The 25,189-nt window shown below is 33.3% G+C and overlaps 3 protein-coding genes across 4 annotated transcripts in view; 1 reads left to right on the forward strand and 2 right to left on the reverse strand.

Moving 5' to 3' along the window:
* The window catches only part of LOC140054859 (uncharacterized), a 102,493-nt gene extending 85,341 nt beyond the window's left edge, over window positions 1-17,152 (forward strand). The window contains exons 14-20 of one of the 2 annotated variants that reach the window (XM_072099998.1): window positions 4,366-4,752; window positions 7,212-7,571; window positions 9,241-9,339; window positions 10,204-11,250; window positions 11,537-11,675; window positions 11,903-12,171; window positions 12,450-17,152. In XM_072099998.1, the coding sequence (XP_071956099.1) occupies window positions 4,366-4,752; window positions 7,212-7,571; window positions 9,241-9,339; window positions 10,204-11,250; window positions 11,537-11,675; window positions 11,903-12,171; window positions 12,450-12,524 (2,376 nt within the window). In that variant the 3' untranslated portion in view covers window positions 12,525-17,152. The remainder of the gene's footprint in view (window positions 1-4,365; window positions 4,753-7,211; window positions 7,572-9,240; window positions 9,340-10,203; window positions 11,251-11,536; window positions 11,676-11,902; window positions 12,172-12,449) is intronic. The other variant, XM_072100073.1, reaches the window with a different exon arrangement.
* Window positions 17,153-17,681: 529 nt separating this feature from the next.
* On the reverse strand, window positions 17,682-22,765 carry LOC140049811 (EF-hand domain-containing protein 1-like). Its single transcript, XM_072094762.1, has 10 exons — window positions 22,617-22,765; window positions 22,042-22,263; window positions 21,348-21,635; window positions 20,888-21,043; window positions 20,569-20,761; window positions 20,234-20,454; window positions 19,802-19,942; window positions 19,172-19,560; window positions 18,791-18,983; window positions 17,682-18,381 (listed from the first exon to the last, which is right to left on the reverse strand). The coding sequence occupies exons 1-10, from the start codon at window positions 22,659-22,661 to the stop codon at window positions 18,304-18,306; spliced, it is 1,926 nt and encodes a 641-aa protein (XP_071950863.1). The 5' UTR covers window positions 22,662-22,765; the 3' UTR covers window positions 17,682-18,303.
* A 615-nt stretch (window positions 22,766-23,380) lies between these two features.
* On the reverse strand, window positions 23,381-24,509 carry LOC140054994 (large ribosomal subunit protein mL53-like). Its single transcript, XM_072100173.1, has 3 exons — window positions 24,297-24,509; window positions 23,928-24,040; window positions 23,381-23,841 (listed from the first exon to the last, which is right to left on the reverse strand). The coding sequence occupies exons 1-3, from the start codon at window positions 24,392-24,394 to the stop codon at window positions 23,729-23,731; spliced, it is 324 nt and encodes a 107-aa protein (XP_071956274.1). The 5' UTR covers window positions 24,395-24,509; the 3' UTR covers window positions 23,381-23,728.
* Window positions 24,510-25,189: the final 680 nt, after the last annotated feature.

A 25,189-nucleotide genomic window follows, 5' to 3' on the forward strand; every position in this document is an offset into this window, starting at 1 on the left:
GTTTAATGCGTTTAAGGGAACTAATCAGATGATATGTTTTATTGGAGTTGACGACTAACCATTTCTATTTAAATTCTCTGCGGCTTTACACTTTTACAGACTTGAAAATAACATAATCTTTATTTTATTTATTTTATTTATTTATTTTATGTCTTTAGGCAATGCGTACATTTATTGCCTGCTTTGAAAGCAATGGTCATAGGTTGAATTATATTTGCTTTGTTATCCTTTCTTTTATTAAACACAATAATTTATTTATAGATATATTGTCCATGAACATTAAAGATTAATAAAATAAGACTTTTGATTCGGCCCTTTTTCAGTTTTAATAAAGTAATTTACTTCAATAGAAAACAAACAAACAACAACAACAACAATAATGCCACTTATTAAAAGGCAAAATAAATGGTTATATTTAACCAATCCGACTGAAACAATTTGTCTACTTCTTGCCTTAAAAATAATTATGTGACATTAAAATGACATATTAAAAAAAAGTTTGTTTTTTTTTTCATGGGGACTATTATGAAAATAACAGGCAAATACCTAAAAACTAATGACTGTGTTTACAAAAATGTTTTAATGCGGAATATACCAGAGAACCATAACTTCTTCAAACCGAAGTCTGCAATTTACAAAAAGCAAACGTCACACAGATAACAGTAAATTTGTTGACTTGTGTATACTCTGCAAATTAAAGACATGTTAAGGGAGCTTGAAATGTTGTAAATTCAACCAGTATTTGAAGACTGTTTAAAATAAGTAAGGGTAGTGTTTCTAATGCATAAAGACCAAAGTCATCAATCATCTTTTACCACCAAAGGTTAAATAAAGAACTATTATTTTCTATTGCCTCTAAAAATTGCTGGACACAAATGATTTGGTATGCAATATTATACAAATGTTTAAAAAGTTCTATTAAACAATCATTTAATAGTGAGTACTATTGCACGCCATGTGACCCACAATCGTCCAATCAAATGATAGGAATTTATTTAGATTTTATATAAAACCATTGAATTACTGTAGGTCCCTACTACTAATCAGGAAGATGTAAAACAATGATTATTTTACAACATCTCTAAACTAAATGTACAATAGGATGGTGTATATTAATCCTGCCCTTAAGTGTGTCAATGTGAATTAATCCTTGTTTACTATAGTCTGCTGATAAAGTACTGAGTACTTTGAAGTGGTGTGGTGATATAATCCTTAAGTGTTGACAGACATCTACATGTAAACTATGACATTATATTTCATACTACAACATTCCTAAGAACCACATTGCTTTTCCCAGACTAATGGCAATATATCCCCTTTAACACCTAACTTAAGTCACCCTTGGCTGCAACCTGTCAAATGACAACTCAGCAATTGACCGCCATCTTTAGTGCCCTAGATTTGTACATTTTCAAGTAATGTGAGCTCCACAACTACAGTTTCATGTTTGCACCCACCTCTACAAGATTGAGAATGCACAGATTTCTAGTAAAATAAAGTTACTCGACGGTAACATCAGACTTTAGGTAAATTATTCTATGCTAAATCTGAGTGGAATTTGACTTAAGCTTAAATTAAATAATGTACAAACCTATTTTTCAGTCAATTCCACTAGGGCTGATTTGATTGTATGTGAGGTGCAAGTTTGTAGGAGTTTTTTTTTTTTATTCTTCAGGGGAAAACAGAATGGTTTAGTAACATATCGATTGATCAGTTTTTTACCAGATCAAAAATTATATAATAAACATAAGAATATTTTTAAAATAAAATAAGTAAGTTGAAAATTGAACAATTCAATCGTACTATTCGATCTTAATCAAGTTTTATTAACCATTGTTGTATAACAATAAAAGGTTATTATGAAAAGAAAACAGCGGTTATAAAAAGTTATGTATGGTGTAGATAGAAGTCAACCTTATTGATAAATTGGATGAATTCGACAAATATGTATTGAAATTCTTTATGAATTTTTACTGTAGTAAAATTAAAATTATTAAAATCAAATATTTATAATATATTGTTATGTTTTATCTATTGATACTAACTTATAGATGTATTGTTCCAAAAAAATCATGAAAATGAAGAATAATATTAGTCTTTAAAAAGGCCATTTTGCAGTGTTAATAAAGTTATTATCTTCTGTTTAAAAAAAAACCCCCAAAAATAATTATTTCACTTATAAAAAAAAGAAAAAAAATGTTTAATTTTAACCCAAAACCATTGTCTAATAGACAAAGTACTTTTTGTTGTAAATAAAAAAAATTTTCGGGGAAGTATTTCATCAAATTATTGTGACATTATTAAAATGGCATATTAAAAACAAATTTGAAAAAAAAAAATGTTCTTGAACAATATATCTTTAATTAATGATGGTAAATCAAAATATTTAAATTGCAATCACAATGTCAAGAAGTATTAAAATACAGTACAAATTGTATCAAAATGCTTTGTAATTTAAGAGATCATCATTAGTAGATCATATACTGTAATAGTCATACAATTCTACTGCAAACCTAACTCTGTAGTGTATATAAATGTCAGGCAGGGTTTTTATTTCTATATATTTATCAGATGGTAAATTTGTAATTTCCATTTTTAACATGGCTTTGGTAACCTAGTTACTTTTTGTACTATAGTATAAATAGTAGAAGAATACTCATTATGGCTACCAAGCATACTAATTTGATATAAGACAAAATAGTGGTACCAGTTAAAGAAAATGATAAATATAAATTTCTCAAGCCAGAAAGATAAAGTTTAAGCACTTACACAATATAACTTGTTAATAGATTAAACTGTGGTGTAGATCTGTGTAGTCTAACATAAAAACTTAAATGATTTCATATTTCTTCAGGTAATTAACAAACTAGACTTGCCAATTGTTCGGCTTAACCAAGTGTGTATGCTATTTCAAAAACTAAAACAATGACAATCATAAATGCTTTGATATTAAAGATACATTGGCCCACTGAAAAAAATAATTCTTAAAAAATTGTTGAATAAGCCATTTTTTAATTGACTTTCAAACTTTTGGTTAAAATTAACGGTTTCTTTTGTCTTTTTTAAGTAAAATAATTTTTTTTTAATAACTTTAATAAAACAGCAAAATGACTTATTTTAAAGTTTAATTTTATTAATCTTCATTTTTCATGTTTTTGACAATAAATCTTTAAAGATATGATGTCCCCCAGATTAAATAAAACAAATCTACCTGATAAAACCATAATTTAAACGTAAACATTCTCTTTAATTTTCTATACTGATTTTTAGGCGACCATTTTATTATTGGACGTAATTGCTAATCGTTTGATTTGACCATCTTCTGAATATCGTCCATTTGTCTCAATAAAGATAATATTACCTTACTCTCCCATTAATTCTGTAACTATGGTTGCCCATGAGATGATGAGCAGATTCAACTGTAAATGGCTTTTGCGGTACATTTATGTCATATATGGTACTACATATTTTTTAGCGAAAAGAGATTTGAATGTGGCATCATAGAGTGTGAAAAAAAAAGTGATGTGCCCATATATGGACATGATGATGTCATATCACTACCAATAATGGGCACTACCGTATTTTGGGCACATCACACTTTTTGTCAAAATAGTTTAAATGTGTGGACAGAGCATAAGACTATTTATTTTATTAGGCTTAGGAATTGTCTGGTAACATTATTTATGTGATACTGTATACTATAGGCTTAATTTAAATTTTAATCATTTTTGTTTGCTATAGAAACATAAATTTGTTTCGCTGTTGGCTACTTGCTGCAGTACGTGCCATTAATAAGATAAATGTCTACCTGCCGTAGATATTCAGTTGAGAAATATTAGTCAGTGTCATCTATTCCTTAACAGTTATCACATGATCCATATTCATTACTACATACATGGGTACAATAGAACTCAAAAGAGAATATGTTTACACGTTGTTTACTGGTCAAGGATTTGTACAGCAGTTTTTCTCTTGTTTTTTTTCCAGTTTCCGATAATTGACTATTATAAAAATTTGACCAAATGATTTAATTGATATTAATTAAGATAACTTAATTGTTGTTCTACTGTATGTAGTAGATAAGAACAGTGAGATGTGATTACGAATATAGTCTGCCATTCTAATACAACAAAACAATTTAGGCTTGCAAGTGTGCGATAGTTGACTGCACATTGTTAGATACATTTCAATGAAAATGGTTTAATAACAAGTACATGTCGTACACTAATGCACTGTTGTCAAACCTGTTGACCAAACGCTATTATTTTTCTAATTAAAAGATCATGTGATAGATGAATGGTAAGCAGGTGAATCTTTAGCCCTGAGTCTTAATCCAATAATGATTTTTTCTTTTTTTTTCTTCAGAACATGGGAATGTCGCAGAATAACTCTGGTAGTAGTAACACATTGCCGGATGATGATGTCTTTATGCAACAGCTTGAGAGGATAATGGGTTCCGACATGCCATTCAACGAAGAGATGTCTCCTGCCCTACGTCTAGATAACATAGTCAACTCGCAACCAAATGAGGGTGACTTGCTTAGCTCAATCTTCAATCCTGCCGATCAAACGGGACCACAGGTGACGCAGACACCGAACAATGGCGTGCACAGCAATAATATGGGTTACGGCGGTGTGCAGCAATCGCAGCAAGGTCATCAGCAGGGTCAACAGCAAATGGGGAGTATGTTGTCTCCGCAAACTAATGTTCACATGATGCAATCAAGATTTCCAACTTCTCAACCATCACAAGTATGTTACTTTACTTTTAAGCTCTGTCCACACTATCAAACTTTATGTGACAAACAAATGTGATGTGGTCACTACCATATTTTGGAATATTACTACCATATTTGGACACATCACACTTTTTTGTCGCACTAGTTTGATAGTGTAGACAGAGCTTTACACTTTCAAATAAGGGCCTGTTTCTACTGTATGCAAATAACTAGTTAATATTTAATTACCACAATTTACACCTTAAAAATAATAGATGCAATCAACTCCCCCAAATACCAGACTCTGTAAACCACAAACTCTTCCTAAACCAGACTTTCTTTAGGTCCAAAAGGTCCAAAATTCTTTTTTACCATTAAAAACACATTCTGAATTTACCAGACTTTCCAGAAAACCAGACAAATTTGTCCAGCCCAAGGGTGTCCGGTATTGGGAGAGTTGACTCACAGTATAATAATAGTCGATATATTTACAGTTAGAGAACTGTTTGTTCTTCAATTGTTGCAATCTCATTATTTAAATTAATTTAGATCATGCCCTGTTTATTTGAATGTTCAAATTTCAAAAAAGATAATAATCCACCTGCTGTTTGAAGACTTCAAAAGAATCTTCTTTTCTACAAATTGTAAATTTCATAAAAACCACAAAGACAGTCGTGTATCTATAATAGAACAATAAGACTGAGAAGCAAGGAAATTACTTAAATCCTTTTTCTCGAATGAAGCACCTGACATGCTGATACTGTTGTGTCACATGTTCTTACTTAGCATACATCGTACATTTTTGCTTACAAAACCAGCGTAATGGACAATCAATAGATTGTGTCAGATAAGCCGTTCTTTGCTTGTTACGTTATCTGTCGATATTGAATCTGATTGTTTTGTTCAATCATAATTGAGTTAGTAGAACTAAAATACACGCAAACTCTTACCAATTTCCAAAGTTTACATTATAAGATTAACAATAAAGAAATAAATTTAATAAATAATAATAATACTTGCTTCATTTCCCACATTTTAAAATTTGGCAAAAAAAGATTTATGCAATGTTTTTTTTTAAAAATCAACTGCATGGTACTGGTAGCGCTTAACTACAGCAAATATGAACTGCCGAAATGTCTTGTTATTGTATCATTACTGTACTTTTGGATAAGTACAATTTTAATGCCCTATATATTTTAAAGTGCTGAGTTCATATTGGAACATATCCTGGATTGTCACTTGCCGCTCAATGACCATGTCAGATAACGCGTTAATCAGTTGCCCCGGCTTACGTTACATTCTGAAGCCTACAGTAGTCGAATCTTGATGAAATTAGCTCTTCGTTCACAAACGATTACCTATGAGTCGGCTTTCTAATTGGCGTGCGCAAACCGAGTCGTGTAGTAATGCCGTGTTGGCTTGTTAATGGTGGTAATATCAAAAACAAGATCTTAGGAAATCATTAAGAAGTTGTAGATGTGTCACGCATCCTGTTTGTGAAGGACTGGGCTAATTGCTTTTCAGCCTTGACACTGCCTCCATTTTCCCATCTCATTCCCATCCAACATACAATACTTCCTGCCCTCATCGCTGACACAATACTTTAATACTTTTTCGGTAATCTTGAGCTGTTTACCACTCTCGTTATATCTGTACTAAATTTGTTTTCTTATTAAAACATTGCTTATTTTATTCACAATTACATTTACAATATTCATTAGTAGCATATCAAAAGAAGCGGGTGCTTGTCAGTTTAGTAACCATTTATAAACAAAAAAAAACAATTATATCATCAGTTGACTTTGTATGGTGTATACAAACAATTCACACTATCATAAATTTGTACAGTAAAATAATTTAATAGTCATTTTCCTCTGCATTCTGTTTTTTAAACCGCTATGTTGAACCAAACTAAAATCAAACGTTATTGCACTGGTATCTGCAGTAGCATGTATAGTCATAATCTCAGAGGGATGTTGTAATTTTGTAATTAGCCTACACAGTTACAATTAAATCCAGAGGTCCTGGTTTTTAGTTTTTTTTAGTTTTTATTACCTGTTACTACTAATATTATAAGAGTTCTTAAATATTATAATTATATCAAATTATATTCAAAAGAACTTCTCTATATTTACAGTTTGTTAAAATTAAGACAGTGGAACCGTAATCACGTAGCCATAACATCGGCAGGGGTTCGAGGCTCACTCACTCCATGGTTCTGGTGGTAGAACGAGTCTTCTCGGATAAGGACTATAAACCGTAGGTCCAGTGTACACAACTTGCTCGTGTGCACTTTAAAGAACCTAGTACATCTTTCGAGATGAGTAGGGGGTTACCCCGGTGTATTAGTACATCACAGCCACTGATCACCAACTGGGCCCTCTGGGAGATCAGTCTTTGACTGAAGAGGTTACCCAGTATAAAGATAAAACAAACAAACAAACAAACAATACTAATGTATTATTATTTGTAACAATTTTTTTTCTTCAAAAGATGATGAATATGAATGTAATGCAACAAAGACCAACCTTGCAAAAACAAATGTCATTACCGGCCACCGGCAACGGAATGCGCGCTGCTGCGGGCGACATGTATAACAGTAAACCGCAAATACGACAAAATCTTCTACGCAAAAAGACCCAACAGCAGCAACAACAACAGCAGCAGCAGCAGCAGCAGCATCAACAACAGCAGCAACAGCAGCAACAACGGGATTGGGTGCGGCAGCAGCAACTGATGAGGCAGCAGCAGCAGATGCAAGGAATGACACCGCACCAGCAGCGTCTTGCACAACAACAGAAGTTACAGATGTTGCACCACCAACAATCTTATCAGAGGTTTACAGTTCCTCAGGTATAAACACAACCATAAATAGATGATTTTCGATTGGCCTGAGGTTTACTAAATATAAAAATAAGTTGATATATTTGTACGGGCATCTATATTCGAGAGGAACATTCGGGATTTAGGAGATACCCTTATTGCACTTTGATGGGTTCCAATGGTGTGTCCCCTTAATAGAGCTTCCATATTAAATATTTCAACATAAAATAAAGATATAAAACGTAGACTGCATATATCCATACATGTGCAAACTTGTATTATTTTAATTCTATTTAAGTGCATGTTAACATGCCTGGTAAGCATGTTTACAATTTTAAACATCTTTAGAATGTGGTGTAGTATAGTTTTTGTTAAGGCACTTATGTCTATTTTATCTGCTGGTATACACCATCAAATATAAAGCTTTCTTTTACTTTATTATTGACTACTATCTGTAGTTCAGTTGTATTGTAATCTGTTTAGTGACTTGTACTGTAGCAAGTGAAACCCTGTTGTGTAGACGTCTTAAGAATAGCTTTGTTTCCCTGTGGCAAAACACTGTTTGTGTACTGAGTAACAATGACCTCAAAGGTCAACGTACGCCTAGTTGTTTACTATCATGAGTTCAGTGCTTTGCACACCTTTGCAAGTAAATGTGAAACCAGTGCCTTTAACAATTTACGTATTGTAGTGATTTTATAGTTTGTGATTCCTTTTATTGAATGCTATTTCTCCGTCCCTGTTCCTAATCCATGTTTATTGGTGCCAAGCTCTATATATTATCAGAATCAATCCCATAATTTAAATTGTTTATATAAATAATAAACACTTATTGTCCTATGTGTATATAAGTCAAGTATGTATAGAGTCAACTCTGCCAATACCGGACACCCCATGGGTTGGCCTACAGGAGTAGTCTGGTTTTCTGGAAATTGGGAGAGCTTTTCCAGTTTTCCAAGTCCGGTATTGAGAGAGTTAACCATACTACAGTGTAGCCAACAACAAATGTTCATTATACTACATTACTAATACAGTAATATTTTAATACACATCTTGGATCTTAATTATAAAACTACCTACAGTTTTCCTTTTAACATTCAAAATATGTAGTGTGATTTAGTTGGCAGTTTAATTGTGGTCGAGTACCCAAGTTGACATGCCTACATCCATTAATTCTTCTTTTTTTGTTTCATTTATTCACTGAAAGTGGTTTAAAAAATTTCTTTTACAAAATCTGACTTGCAAATGTTATTAATGGTGAACATAATAGTTAACATATGAACTTTAATTGACTTCAAATTTACTCCATTTTGACAAATTTGACTTCCAAATGTCACAATTATTATATCTTGACTGTCGTTAGTAAACATTTATATTGATATGAAGTTTGTAGTACTCCACGTATATATGTTCTTAAACGAACTGTTGAGTTTCTTGACATTTCAATCAATATGCTTTGAGTGAGAATGCAGAAAGTCCATGGAAACTGGGAATATGAGCGGAATAGTGTGAAATGGGACTGGTGTGAAAGTTAAAAACCATAGCAAGATCACAGCGGGAGGGATTCATAGAAATGTTTAGAAACTCAAAATTTCTTTTCAGAATTAATATACGTAGTGTATCGCAAATTTTATATCAACATTTTATTTCGTCATGAAAACCTTCAAACTAAACATTTATGCGTATTTTGTTTTCGTAGACGGATGGAATGTTTCAAGGAATGGACACTCACAACTTCCCGGAAAAACTCGGAGACATGCTCAGTCCTTCGGCAAGTGCTCCTAATGTTAGCATTCAGGTATATCCACATGTTTAGTAGGGGCAATCACTAACCAGAAACTAACCGTCGATGGAGTCGTAAGATGTCTTATAACCATACTAACAAAACTGACCATAAACAATCGTGATCCGTTCCAATAAAGTTTATCACAAATAGCTTGATTTCACAAGGAACATCATTGCACAATGCATGATGGGAAGGGTTTGGGAGCAAACGTCACAACGTGTATGTACAAATAACAAATCACGTACGTACGTGTCGTGACGTTTCCTCACAAACTCTTCCCATCATTCATCGCGCACAATATTTGCGATAAACCTTATGAATGGATCACATCTAAAATAAATGCCCTGAGAAGCATGTACACATTACATGTATACACATCTTCACATTATACATCTGCATACATAAACATACTGTACTGTTCGTCCGCATAAACAATCTCTCACTATCACGTGTCATAAGGTTTATTTATAATTTAGTAATAAATTAAAACATAAAAGAATTTCACAAACAAAACACAAATTTTTCTACAATTTTGAATAAGTACCAGATCAACTTGATTTTAACCCGACCAAGTGACCTTTTGAAAAAGTTCTATCTACACTATCAAACTAGTGTGACGAAAAGTGTGATGAGCCCATGGTAGTGATATGCCCAAATATGGTAGTGATATGACATCATCATGTCCATATATGGGCACATCACATTTTTGTCACAATTTGATAGTGTAGACAGAGCTTTACACAAACATGTCAAACATTTTTAAGCATTGTTGAGGAGCTATATTGGCAATTTGGTTGACGGGCACAATTAAGTTGATCTGGGAACCTATGGACAAAAAGAATGTTATTTGTAACAAGTGAGTTTATTGTGTTACAGAAATCTGGATTTGGTAGTCCAGCAATGCCAGGAAGACCAATGTCCGGAGCCAATCAAATGAATCAAATGATTCCAGGTGGACAGATGGGTGGACAGATGGGTGTTAGAGGTCAAGCAGGCATGACCAATCAAATGTTTGCGCAAAATAACCGAACGGGAGAATATGGATTACCGCCATTTAACCAGATGATGAATTCAAACCAATATGGAGGCAATATGGGACCTAATCCAAATTCATTCCCGTTCCAGGATCCAATGCAAGTCAATATGCCTTACGGAAATTCTATGAACAATCGCATGCAAGGAAACCCTAATATGATGGGTGGCATGCAGAATCCACAACATGCTGGGATGCAAAATCCAGCTGGAATGCAGAATCCTGCAGGAATGCCTAATGCTGGCAGTATGCCAAACTCTAATATGCAAACTCCAGGTGGAATGCCTAATTCAGGAGGAATGACTCCAGGTGGGATGCAGACTCCAGGTGGAATACAAACGCCTGGTGGTATGGCTACACCAGGAGGTATCCAAACACAAGGTGGAATGCAACAGCCGGGTGGAAGCATGCAATCCGGGGTGCCCATGGCCCCGACGTCGGGTTTGAACCATAACATTCCACCTTCTACTATGGGACAAAATCCAGGTGTGAATCCTGGAATATCAGGAATGGCAAATGCCAGTATGGCATCAAATCAATACATGAACACAAACTCGAACTTTTCTAACTTCCGCGGAAACCCGAACTCAATGGTCCCACAAAATCAAAATGCTATGCGTGTACAAAGTCAGATGGGTGGTGCTGGAGGTATGGGTGGTGCCGCTAGTATGGGCGGTGCCGCTGGTATGGGCGGTGCCGCTGGTATGGGTGGTGCAATGAATCAAATGCGTTGGAATCAGCAGGCAGGAGGTCAAATTCAGGCAAACATGTTCTCTGGTCCAATGTCTTCACAGCAGCCATCGTCTGCAGATATGTATGGTGGCATGAATGCAGGAGTTATGAATAGAATGCACCCTCGAAGGAACAGTACCGACTCTCTAAACCCTCAGGTACATTTTACATTTAAACTAGTCTCTTTTAGTGCCATTTGTCTTCTACTAAAGTGTTACAATTTTACAGTTAAGTAGCCATGACATTACTACTGATACTGGTTCAGCTAACTTTCTACATACATCGGGTATCCATTGACATAAAATTGGCATTTAGATTAATTTACATTGCTTGACTCTAAATCAAGTGTTTAACTTTATATTGTACATCAAACTAACTTGTTGCATTTAAAACGCAATTAATATCGCAAGCCCTAGAAAATAATCAATTGCTTTATTTTTACAGATGACGCAAGTAGGGGGTGCCCTTATGAATTCTATGAATCAGAATAAGAATCCAAATGCGTCAAACTTTAATATGGGAGGTACACCGTCAACACCGATGGATGATGATTTAAATATGACTATCAACTTTCTACAGCAAGGTATGTTTAATTAGCATAAATAAAATACATACATTTTCTTGATTTACCTTAATAGAAATAAAGCAGTTTACACTATAATTTATATACAAGACAAATTACTGAAAAAATCAGTGGATGGATCTCAATAGAGGTATAAAATAATATAAGCAAACAGCTTAATCAAAACAATATAGTAAAACAGCCAGAAAATTTGCACTATAATTTATATACAAATATTTTTGTCACAGAAATTCAACAGACTGGAAATGTAAAACAGGGCAGTACAGCTGCTGCCGCCCCTCCTGGTAATGAGCCGGTAGCGGTCGCTCTTGAAAGTCAGTGCCGCGAGGAAGCAAAACAACGATATTACAATTTTTATAATATGGCAGATGCAGGGCAGGCACCGGATGCAAAAACGAGAGTTACAAATTTATTTAAAAATCAATTACAGGGAATACGACCTGAGAGTCAATTGCAAAGCCTTCAGAGTTCTCATCAGTCTTCTATTGAAAGACAGGTAAGGTAGATTTGGGCACATCACACTTTTTTTTTCAAACTATTTTGATAGTGTAGACAGACCTTAAAGATATATTGTCCCTTACAATTTTTTTTTTTTTTTTTCAAACTTTGTTTTGGATATGCCATTTTAATGTCACATGATTTGACCAAAAAGTGGATCAACATTTTTTATCTTCATTTTTCATGTTTTTGGGGGACAAATACATCTTTCTAAGCAACTATTGTATCCATATTTTTGTCTAATTAATATATTTTATTTTTCTTTTATTTTTTTAGCAATCACAAAATGATTCACATGAATCCACAGGGAATAACAGTTTACTACAGAAATTATTACAAGAAACAGGCTAACCCTTACTGAAATGCCATGTCCTGCCTAAATACTCAACAAGTAGTAAAGGATTGTAGCATGGCAGTTGCACTGGAAAAGACATCTGAAACAGAGCAGTGGAATCGTATGCTGCCCTCAGTGGTGACATCATAGATGTCGATGCTGCCCTCAGAGGTGGCAGATGTTGATGCTGCCCTCAGTAGTGACATAGATGTTGATGCTACCCTCAGTGGTGACATAGATGTCGATGTTGCACTCAGTGGTGACATCATAGATGTCGATGCTGCCCTCAGTGGTGACATCATAGATGTCGATGCTGCCCTCAGAGGTGACATAGATGTCGATGCTGCCCTCAGTGCGAGATTCTATGAAGTTTATGTGTCTTAGGAAAGGAAAGTTTTTGGCAAACCAAGATTTTGCAGATTTTATTTAAAAAGGAGTATTTAAGATATATGAGATACAGGCTGCTGTAAATATATTATTATTTTAATTCATTGTTTATTTCATACAACCATAAACGTATCGTCAAACTATCATTGTATTATTTTAAAACGTTTATTATTTTTTTGTATTTGAAGAGAAATAGAAACTACAGTATAGACAAATTCCTAATAAGGAAATGATGAAAAATATCAAATCAGAAATCACACTGAAATTGACAAGTGACTTTTTATGTTATCACAGTTACGTTTTTAATTGTTCGGTTTTTAATGGTTTTATTTTTTCTTTAACTATCTTTACAATGTATTTCTTAGATTATACTACTACCACGACAAACAACAAGGCATATCAAATCAGCTTGTAGAATCTCGTGGTGTGTACAAACTACAATTATTTCCAAATTTGGTATATTCTTATGGAAGCTCACTTCTGATTGGTTATGTTGTTTCTTAGTTTTCATGCTGTGGGATCATTGCTAATGACCTCACAGTGGATTCGAATGGCACGTTAATAAAATACGGTTTTGTTTCCAAAGATTATCTAAAATGAATCGAACAAGTTTGCATGCTCAGTCATAAACGTTTTTCTTTGAATACTTAATATTTTGGTTGTGTTTAAGTCGCTACAGTTTGGCACTCCATAAATAGATTTACATCCAAATGGTATTAAAAATGATGGTATTAAAAATTTAATTTTGACACGGCATACTGTAACAAACCTACCTACCTCAGAGAAGGGATGATAGAGTCATCGTTGTAGCTTGGCATAGGCTAGGCTAGGCTTGGCATGTACAGTTACAGGCATCTTGTACATGGTACTGTGGTTGTAGGAAGGAAGGGGCATTTTATTCCTCAGCATACATTTTACAAAACCATGGTATTTAAGTATACTGTATTATTTAGAATTCTTCATGAGGATAATATGTGAATAAGTTGAATTCAAAGGAAAATAAATTCCTAGTGAAGAAAAAGTATAAACCATTTTATTACTTAGATTTAAATGTCAACTATTGTCAGTAGTTATGACCTTTGACATCTTCACGTTGTTTCTGACGCAATGTCATTGACATCCGAAGAAGTTTACTAATAATTTTAATTTTGTTGAATGTTAGATGATATGTAGAATTTACCAAGCAGGGTACTGTATTCAGTTTGGGGAAATTACAAACTAGAGAATGCTGTTTGTATTGTGCCAACGTTTGTTTGTAACAAAAAGATTGTATAATTCTGAAAATTGTGATTTATGATGGTGTGGATATGGCAGATGTGTGATGCGTGAAGGTGTGTGTAGATAATGTGAATATTATGAAGAGTGTAGAATAGTAGAATTAATTCAATGGGCAGTTTTAATATTGATAAATTATTGGATGATCAATGATACTAGTTATATTATTTTAATCATATATGCAAACAGGCCAGTTGAAATACGAAATGTATGTAACGCATACATAAATAGAATTTGGAGTAAGTGTCGTGCAGACTGATCTATGTTGGTCAGTCCTCTGGTGGTGTAAGCCCAGCCCCCGGGTGTTACGTTCAACTGGGCTAAGCTTTCACCAGAGTATTGGAATTAGTAATTTTCTCTCACTTAACCAGACTCTCATATTAGTAGTGCAACAACTACTAAATTATGAGTATTGTGGTTATTCTTATTCAATTTTCTGCCGTTATAACTTAATAATCTTTACTATTGTTGCCATTTTTAGCTGCGTGTTGGGTTCTGTTTATCATTTTGGTTTTAGGGGGTAAGTGAGTAGGGTTAAGTTGGGAAGAGGGTGGGCAAGTTGTGTATAATCTGTTCCTTGTACATCTGAGACCAAGCAACTGTAAATAATTGTATTGAGAACTCCTTTTGTTTATGTTTGTATAGTCAAACTATTGTAAAAATTTGAAGAGCTCGCAACCGGCAGAACTACAGTGCGTTGTGAAATGTATTGTGGGAAGGTCGCAAATGTGAGCAGAAATCAGTACCTGTCGACACATACTACTGAAAAAATATATATATTTTTGGAAAATAGGAATTATATTTTGGATGAAGTTATCTTAATTCTTAATAACTAATGTTTACAGCAAAATTAATTCATGCTTGATAAATATATATCCCCAATAAATTTGTGATTATACTTTATTACATTGTTGACAAAATCTGAATTAGCTAATAATATTGATAAAATTTAACTTTTCATTCATTTTTTAATTGTAGGTATTGTTAATAAGGGTTTAACTTGTATTCAACAATAATCCATTTGTATAACTTGCGTTCTCATGGAAGATTTTAGTATTGTGTGTTCACATGACCAATTTAATATTGTGTGTTCACATGACCAAGGTTATATTGCGTGTTCACATGTTACAGTTATGTTGTGTGTTCACATGAACAAGTTAATATTGTGTGTTCACATGAACCAGTTATGTTGTGTGTCTTGAAAACAGCAGAGTTCAAGTTGTGTGTAGTGTGTGTTCACAAAGTAGACTTTATATGGTACGTGTTTACATGCCAGAGTTTATAATATGGTGTGTTTTCACATGGCAAAGGTTATTAGTGTTTTTTGATAAACAGAAAATGCCATACAAAATGAAATTCTTTATCAAATGTGAGACCAATTGTCATGATGTAAAGCTCTGTCTACACTATCAAACTTTATGTAACAACAAAATGTGATCATGCCCATATATGATAATGTCGTATCACTACCATATTTGGGCACATCACACTTTTTTGTCAAATTAGTATAGACAGAGCTTAGCTTTGATTTTACCACTGTGAAATTTCTAAGCAAATACATATATATATATATATATATACAGTATATTAACACTACAGCCAACCCCTATTCAGGTAACGCCACTTTTAAGATACCCTTTGTTGGGTCCTGAAGCGTTCCCCTTAAAAGGTGTGATATGTGAAACTTTTTACTTTAAAGATAATTTGATAAATCAAAATATATTATATACTTAATATAAACTCACCGCCAGTAAGTCAATAATTCTTTTGATAATTAATGTACAGGAGAAGTACAGTAGCAATTACTTAAAATGCATACATTTTAATAGTGAAAGAGGTTTACACATTTTTATAAATGGCCACACAACTGGATGCTTATCTCAAAATACTGCTGCAAGATATTATACAGGCAGAAATAGCCACCAGCGATTATGTTAAATGTGTGTGAAAATGGAGTCTATTATCAGTTTACTTTTGAGTTTGAAAATGTGGTTAATATTTCAAGTAGTAGAAGAAAGACAAACATTACATAATTAAATGATAGAAATAAAGTGTCTTGATTTCATAGCTACTTGGAGTATCAATTATAGTTTTTACACAATCATAAAAAAAAAAACAATTTTATAATTTAATTAATACAGAATAATGTTTCTAGGGTGTAACAAAATTTTTTTTAAATTAATATAAATGTGTGATTTACTCTTACCAAACACTGGTATTTTTATTTTCTAGGAATTTAATCGTTTTAAACTAAATTTTAAAAAGCTAATGTTTCATTATGGGAAAGCTTTCTGTTTAAAAAAAATGTAGAAGTGTACAGAGCTTTGTTAATTAAGCCTATTGGTTTGGTTCGTCAAAATGTTATTGGTTGAGGCTGAAACGAGAGAATTTGCAATACTAGAATTAGTATTCATATTGAATAATCCAATCAGATTGTAAAAATGGAGGATTCATTTAAATATACAGGGTGTCAAAGGTCGAGGCTTTTGATTCAGTGTAGCCTTTGTTTTGGTGTGGAATGTGCCAATTTTGAAGATGAATTTTAAATGTTTGTTTATTCAAATCTGACTAGCGTAGGACCCTTCTGTATATTTTGTATCTAAAGATTGTTTTTATATAGAATCGATAAAACAATAGGAAAATTGAATTTAATTATGAATTAATTAGGTGATAAAAATCCCAGCAAACTGTTGACCAATGTTTGGAGTACCATGTCGGTAGTCTTCCTACGTAATGTGTTGTTGTAAAGAAAACAAAAACATAAAAAAATGCTTGCTATATTATTTACATGTGCGTCATGGTAATTAAAAGTATTATTTTATTATTATTTGACCTTTGACCTCTAATGGTTGGGTTGGAAGTGTGATGGGATATTATATATAGTAGTCAATATTGTGTATAACTTTATTGTTTTTGCCTATCATCTTCTGTATTATTATCGAATAACTAAAGTTATTGTTAATAAAATTGAATTGTCAATGTACACGATTGTTTGTTTTTATTGTCGGTTGGGCTGTAAAAAGGTTTTAGTGTAATGGCGAAAATTGATATAACAGTACTGTATTACATTTGTGTGTTTTGTGTTGGACGTTGGATTACTGATTGTGGTTCGAATCCAACTCTCGCCGCCGCATTGCTTGTATCCTTAGGCAAGACACTTTACTTACATTTGCCTCTCTCCACCCAGGTGTATAAATGGGAACCCGGTTAGATCAAGACACAACTTTGCGCTGATTACTAGCTGCACTATTATGTATGATCCAAAAAATGACAAGTAATAATGTGCAAGAGAATGAATTAATACTATTTTGGTAAATAGTGAAGAATGCTGTTTACAATTTGCTTTTTAAAGCAATTTGCAAACATACAAATATCAGTTTAATAATCGTCGATCTACATCGCAAGTAGAAGTGAATTTGTTATTTACAGGTGCACCCTCATCCAGACCTAGAATGACATTATAAAAAACAAATTTAAAAAATTAAATAAAAAAAATGTATACACAGTTTTTATTACATTTTGAACGATCGGTTTTTATTTACGTTTGAAGTACAGTGCTTAAATATACACTAGATACAGAGTGACTATGACACGCAAATTACAATTACAATTACGAAGACCTGTTTCTATATTATGTCTTTACAGTGTAGTACAGTAGTTTGGTATTCTATTAATAAATCAATTCTTCATATGCAGATTCAGGTATGTATATTTACACAAAAATTGTTGAATTATTTTACCTAACTATAGCAAGGGTGGTGAGGTGGTTTCCCGAATAAATGTAAAATTAAAAACGGTACTGGGTATGACCAACTAGCGATATTGTCACCAACTAGCCGTCCATTCATAGAAGTATGATTCATTCTTTAGTTGCTATACACATTTAGGCTGCAACATGGATGGCTAGTTGGTGACAATAACGCTAGTTGGTCATACCCAGTACCGTTTTGATTTTACGATCTTTCGGGAAACCACAAATTATTATACCTAACTATAGCAACAAAATACACTAAATATATTTTTAGAAATTCCTTATCACTTGTTGTTCTTTTAATGCACAATAGTAATGTTCATATTTACAATGTTTCTTTACAATATTTGTTTTGTATTAAATATAAATTGAATCGTTTGAAATCAGTCGCAGGTTATAAACTTCATGAATTCAGCATGATCAATCAATCCATCTTTGTTGATATCCAGTTCGGAAACAAGCTGGAAAAAAATGGTTAAAAATTGTTAAAATCGGATTTATTTACTTAAAAAGCTAAATGAATACAGTATGAAAAACTAATGTTGCAGATATTTTGGTAATAATTAGTATTATTTATTAGTAATAATAAAATGTCTCCTGCCAACTTGCAGGGGTCATATTCATTTACCGTTAAATGTGGTATTCATTTAGATAAGTCTTTACTTAGCCTAAAGGCCAATTTACACAGACGAGCGGTAACAGTAACCTGAAAACCGCATAGCTTGTCCCATGTAGAATCTGTATCTATCCTCAGCGGAAATCACTCGTCCACTCCACGTTTTGTGTAAATAACATAGATTTTATATTTTTATTACTGTTACCACTCATCTGTGTATATTCAAATTGTTTCTAAAATTAGTATAAACTTACAGCATTCATAAGGTCATCGTCAATTGGTAGATTTTGTCGATGGCATATCCTCTTGACCTCGTTGATGTCAATCTTGCCAGACCGATCTCTGTCGTACTGCAGGAACGCATGCGTCAACGAGTTGAAGTTTGTATAATTGTGTTTCTTTAGCTGTGATTTAACTTCTCCTAACAAATATGCCACATCACCAGGACTATAGAGAAACAACAATATAACATAATTTAATATAATATACAAATATTGCCTGCGTAGACAAATATGAATACCTTTACCTTTATCAGTGCAATTTAATATAATATACTTTTTTAGTAGACAGTATATGGACGAGTTATATACTGTATTTATGTCTTGATATTGAATAAGTAAAGTGAATCTTCTCACCTTCTTTTAACTTTCATAGGGGCAGCCTTCATTGACTTTGGTGCTTGCTTATTGTCACGTTTCGTAGCAAGGGAATGAATAGTTTTTTGAACACCCGGAAAGTCCTCCTGGTGCGATTCTAAATACGAACGTACGTAATCGTCGGCATCCGTAATGATGAACCTATGGTTAAAGACCTGAACGGTTGCTCCGATATACAGATCTTGAGGTTCGTAAAATTCTGGTCTGTCTGGCTGAGAACCTGGTTTAGTTACTCGCGTTCTTTCAAGGAATTTGCCGCTTATGATGCCGGAGTTGCGAACTGGAGGTTCAAAGATGGTCATCATGTCATCGGCTAGACGGTAGCTGATTATGAAGCGCCGTCCTTTGTCTTCTGGTTTGACGGAATCCTGTAAATAAAAAACAAATAGATTTCATTAAATAAGTCAATGAGAGATCTCAGTGGTACAAGTTCACTACAGTTAACTGTAGCTTTTCAAACCTATTAGTGCGCATTACCAAATTCTATCACCGCAAACTTATCTATAATAAACATGTTAACCAAATTCATTTTTGCGAATTTCCTAATAATGTGTTTTCTTTTGGATACATTAGATGTAAAAGATGGTACTGACAATAAAAACAACTCACCATTACAGCTTCAAACCTAAGCACTTTGTGGTCGTTTTCCAGCATCTTGATGAAATCCTTTTTCGGAGGTTGAGGTACCAGTGACAGACATGACCGCAAGGAATCCTCCAAAGATCCAAAGCCATTGTAAGGTGGTAAGTCCTACAATAAAATATGAGTTAACATTTTTACCTCTCCGGGCTACAGTTCTCAAAAATATTTTTATACAGAGTATTATTATTTTAGGACATCACCTCATAATAAATGTTTTATTATGGTGAATGAATAAACTTTTAATTTTGTTTTTTTTTATAATAACTTTTCAGATTATTAATATCAGTTTTTTTCAATTTCTGGGTACTCACCAGATATGGTAACATCATCAGCTTTAACTACCTATCGTATGTTTTTTAAGTTACTGTCAATTTAAATTTATAAAAAAATATTATTTACCATCTGCGGTACATCACGAGCACGCCCTTTGACCTCGACTGGTGTGAAATCCCTGACACCATACTTCTTGAACAAGTAGTCTTTAGTGAACTCATCACAGTCATAGATGAGGAAGGGACGGTTGAATACGTAGATAGTTTGGCCGATTTTAAAGTCACTCGGTTTGTACCATTCTTTGATTTCATGCTCTGAGAATTCCATGACAACAGATGGAAAAGATGCTGGAGAGAAATGACAGATCTATATGATAATCATGTAAAAATAATTTTTTATGGTAGAAATAGTATAATTAGATTTAGGAACAGTCTTTAAAGCTTCAGAAAGGGTGTATCTACCTTCAATATTGTCTCTATCCTTTGGCAACTTTTGTCTGGAGAGTAAGACAGGAAATGGATCACGACCATCGTTAGGTTCATGGACCTCGCGTACCTCTACTGTGTCATCAACTAAGTAATAATGAATGATGTTTGGTCGCATTTCACCAAACATACTCCCTCTGTCGTCCCAAACACAGTAGAAACGTAATACCTTTAATGACAACAATGGAAAAAATTGTGATTATAACCAGGAAAATGACAGCAGTAATAATTTGATTCTTCTAAACACGATTCTTTCGCACTACTTTGTTAATTTTTGGCTTTGTTTGTTACATACCTTCCTGTCAAGTTCAATAAACTGTCGAAGTTTGTCAAAGTTTGAAGGTGTTTTGAATGTTCTGAGGGCAGCAGACTCTTTTCTTGATTCATTGTAGGGATCACTTGGCACAGGAGTAGGAGGGTTTAACTCAATACCTTCGCTTGCCATAAATTCCTGTAAGAAAATGTATTTTATAATGACTACCTTCTGAATTTCTTTTGAAAATTAGCATAGAAAAGATCAGACATGGCACTTCTATTCTTATGTCCATACTTTTGTATTATGGCTTAATATAGCTTACAGCTCTGTCTACACTATCAAACTAGTTGTAAAAAAAAAGTATGATGTACCCAAATATGGTAGTGATATGACATCATCACATTTTTTGTCACATAAAGTTTGATAGTGGAACCTTATATCCCAGCGTGGGTTTATACATAATTCCTCGTGGGCTTACTCTAGGGTAGGTTTAACATACCGAGGTCCATTTGTCACAATTGGTGATATGAAAAGCTTTTCCATAGAAGTTCACATTCATGTCTATGTTAAGGTCCTTCCAGTGCCAAAAATCTCCTTGATCGTTCTTTGGTAAACGCATACGCTTGATAAGTTTTCCCTGTGGCATCCCGCTGTTCTCAACGTGAGGCTCGATCACGGAAATACTGTCATCCTCTAAATAGTAAAAGATACAAACTGGTCGCACACGGTAATACTCGTTAGGAGACTCGTGAACTGTTTGGCGAAAAAAGGCATCAAATTTCAAGACCTGTGAGAAAATTTAACAAATCAACAATAAATTGTCATGCATGAATGGATTTGAACTATTTTGAATTTTTAACTAAGTTAAGAATATTGTTTAATAATAAATATGGCTTTAATATTTCTATACACACTTAACATTTAAGGACAACTTTGCCAAGAACCATATGATTTCAGAACAATTACGACATCGCTGCTAGCGCTCAGCACTCGGCTGGTGTCATAAATTACTGTGATGTCTCAAGTGTGCTTACCAAATCTATCACATGAGATATATCACTGTTTCAATGTTTGTTACATACATAAGATAAGGTTTTCCAGTCTAATATTTTGTTTGTAAAGACTTGTCTCATGTCTGTCAAATGTTTTTTTTTTTCTAGTGAGGCGCTTACTTCGAACAATTCAAAATTTACCTTTTTGTCAAATGCAACATGAGCAGGGACAAAGTCTTCTGGTGGTGGTTGTTTGGCTTGTCCGTACGTTAACGTTGGTCTCTTGTTGTTTAGTTCATCTAATTCTGCAAGACTGAGTTGGTTCACCTCAAGTGGTTCACCTCCAATACCAACCTGTGGTCTGGCTGGTACAGCATACCCATTCTTGTATCCTAAACTTTGTGAAAGGTGATATTTTCTTTTCTAAAAGAAAAAAAAATGTCATTTATTTAAAATAAAGTTACTGTATTATTCAGTTTATTATATTATAAATGTATTGATTGTTCAATGTTAAATGTTACGGTCTTTAATTTTATAATCTTATTATGCAGTAACCAAGCCATCCTACGTCCTTTACCTAGCCTAGGCCTACTAGCCTAGACCAATCTTTGCCTAGAGGCCTATATAGCCTATATATAGCCAGGCCCTCCTTCTTAGTTGTCCTTTTATGTGCTCTCTACCAGAAGAAGACACACGTACAGACAGGGAGAGAAAATAAAATCTGCGGTTAGAGGCTAGCTAGAATAGGCAAACAAACATCTAAAATTGGTACTTACTGTTGGGTCATTAAAAGTGTTTCCAGGAAGAAATGGCAGCGCCATTTTATTATTATTTATATTGCCTAATAGTAATATTTAAGAAGAATATGAAGACGACTTGATCAACACTCTTCTACTATATGTACGTGTACGGCCTCAAAATAAACACAACATTGATTATTGTTACCAAGGAGACCACGCAAAGCAATAATTTGTTGACAAAATAGTTTAGCGCCCTCTATAGATGGCGGCAGACAGATATTCTTTGGGTGCTTCATATACTGTTTATTTCAGATTTTCACAATATCTTGTATTCAAATCAAAACCTCTCTACATTTATTCGTAAAATACTTCACGAATACAAAGCAATATGTACATTTATTTAGTGTTTACAGCAATTAATCTCACCCATACTACAGCCTATATACCTATTATGTATTCATTCATCTTTTATTTCAGGAAAAAAAAATGTTTCTCCATATACATGGTTTTACAACAATAGCTTCATCCATTTACCATGTAGATTGGATGAAGGAAGAGTTAATTCATGAATACATTTTGTGACAATATTGTCTGACCATGGAGTAAAGAATTCTACATGGTCTGACCTCCCCAACCTGCACAACATGCCATATACCACCTTATTTAATCATTTATAAAGAACCATCATTCCATAAAGAAATTACTGTAGTATTAATTAATACAGCTGAGGTGGTTCAATCAAAGTAATTACTCTATCTTGATCTTTAACTCACAACAAAATCAAACACGTCACAACAAACTCACAGTTTATTATCTGTACTGTATTCCATATTTATTTCTTTTTACAAATTACATTTATAAATGCATGTTTAATATTTGACTTCAGTTGATATGATAAATTTTTTCTATTTCAATCAATTTCTCTATCACGATGATCTTTTTTGACTTTTTTTAATCTTTTCAGGAAATTACACCACCAGGTTTTTATCATTCTCTTCTCATTCACTGGTCATTTAAAGTGACTTTAAAGTGAAGCTGTTGTGTCTATAAACACTTCATTTTGCTTGTATTTTAGTGTAAAACAGTGTCCCTGAGTAACTCTTTATCCGAAAGAATACTGATCTCTATATCTATAGAAATAACTGGTATCAGGAGGCCTCTTCGGTGCTTTTCGTTCTTTTATCTGTCCAGGAAACAAACTTCTGTAACATCTCATGTAAAGTTAAATTGGAACTTTTGAACAATAATTGCTTGCCATCCTCTGCAAATATATATTAAAAAAATTAATAATTGAGAAATTATAGCAATGTATACTACATTTCAATGAGTTATTCACTTTTTACCTACCAAATCCAATATGTACAATCGGTGCGGATGTGTTGTGCTTAACAACCCCACTAACTAAGCAATTTGGATTTGACTCGGCCATCGACTTGGAAGATACGTACATCAAAAATAACCTGTAAAAAAGAAAAGAAGTGTATTATTTTGTTAGCTTCACCTATATGCATGCTCAACGTTTATTAGATTAATATCTAGGACATTCGGAGTTTGTTTATGCTCATCCCCTGTACATTGTAGCTGTCGGGGCGAAACGACTAATTCATCAGCCAGTATAGTCTCAGACAATGGCTGATAGGCACTCTAGCAATGCCTAGGCCTAGGCCTAGTTTGTGCTGAGGTAATGAAAAAAGATAGACAGCATGTTTCACCTACCTAGCTGAATGCACATTATTCTGCCATGGAGAAAAATGTACACGGATTGATTTTACATACTTAAGAGTGGCCCCTTTTACTATTATAGAACGCACCATTATCAAAATATAATATTTTAATTTATTTTAATTGTATTTAAATTGCACTCATTTCTATTTCTAAAAAAGTCGATCGTCGCGTCGATCATCTCGTCATTATCGCGATCGGTCTTGTGTTATGGTACGGAAAATGAGCATAAAATGAATATACTTAATAAAAATACAATCTTAACAAGAAATATTTCTTACAGAAAACGCCACTCGCTTGTTGACGTATCAGACGTAACAGTTTTAAAGATATATTGTCCCCCTGAAAAATATTTTTTATTTCAAACTTGTTTTTGAATAACTCTATGCATGGTGACACATCTCTCACTCAGCAACGATGCATATAATTCAATTAAGAGGAGAAAATGCTCTACAGTAAAAGACATTTAATAGTTTAACAATTACTTTCAAATAATTATACAAAAAAGGTAATTAATGGTAATATTATTAATTGATATTTTTAATGGTATACTTAAACTGAGACAAACGATTTTATGTATTGTGGTCTCAGACTAAAATTAGTTTACATAATACTGTACATCAATTTTGCGCCCTATGCCTTCCATATTAGAATTGCATTCCATTGATTGCTATTCCATTTAGTTAACTAACTCCCTTTATATTGAGAAATTTTTTGTTTCTTAAGTCAGAATATAAAAGCCTGTTCTTCTATATTTTATCATATACTATTAATAATTGTAATATTAAATTTGAATAGTGCACTTCATGATTATAGCATTATTTACTAAAAAAGAAATAATGAAAACATTAATTGATTTACTGGGGAAGATGACCACTTATGTTGAA

Source organism: Antedon mediterranea, chromosome 1 (assembly GCF_964355755.1).
Source record: "Antedon mediterranea chromosome 1, ecAntMedi1.1, whole genome shotgun sequence".
NCBI lineage: Eukaryota > Metazoa > Echinodermata > Crinoidea > Comatulida > Antedonidae > Antedon > Antedon mediterranea.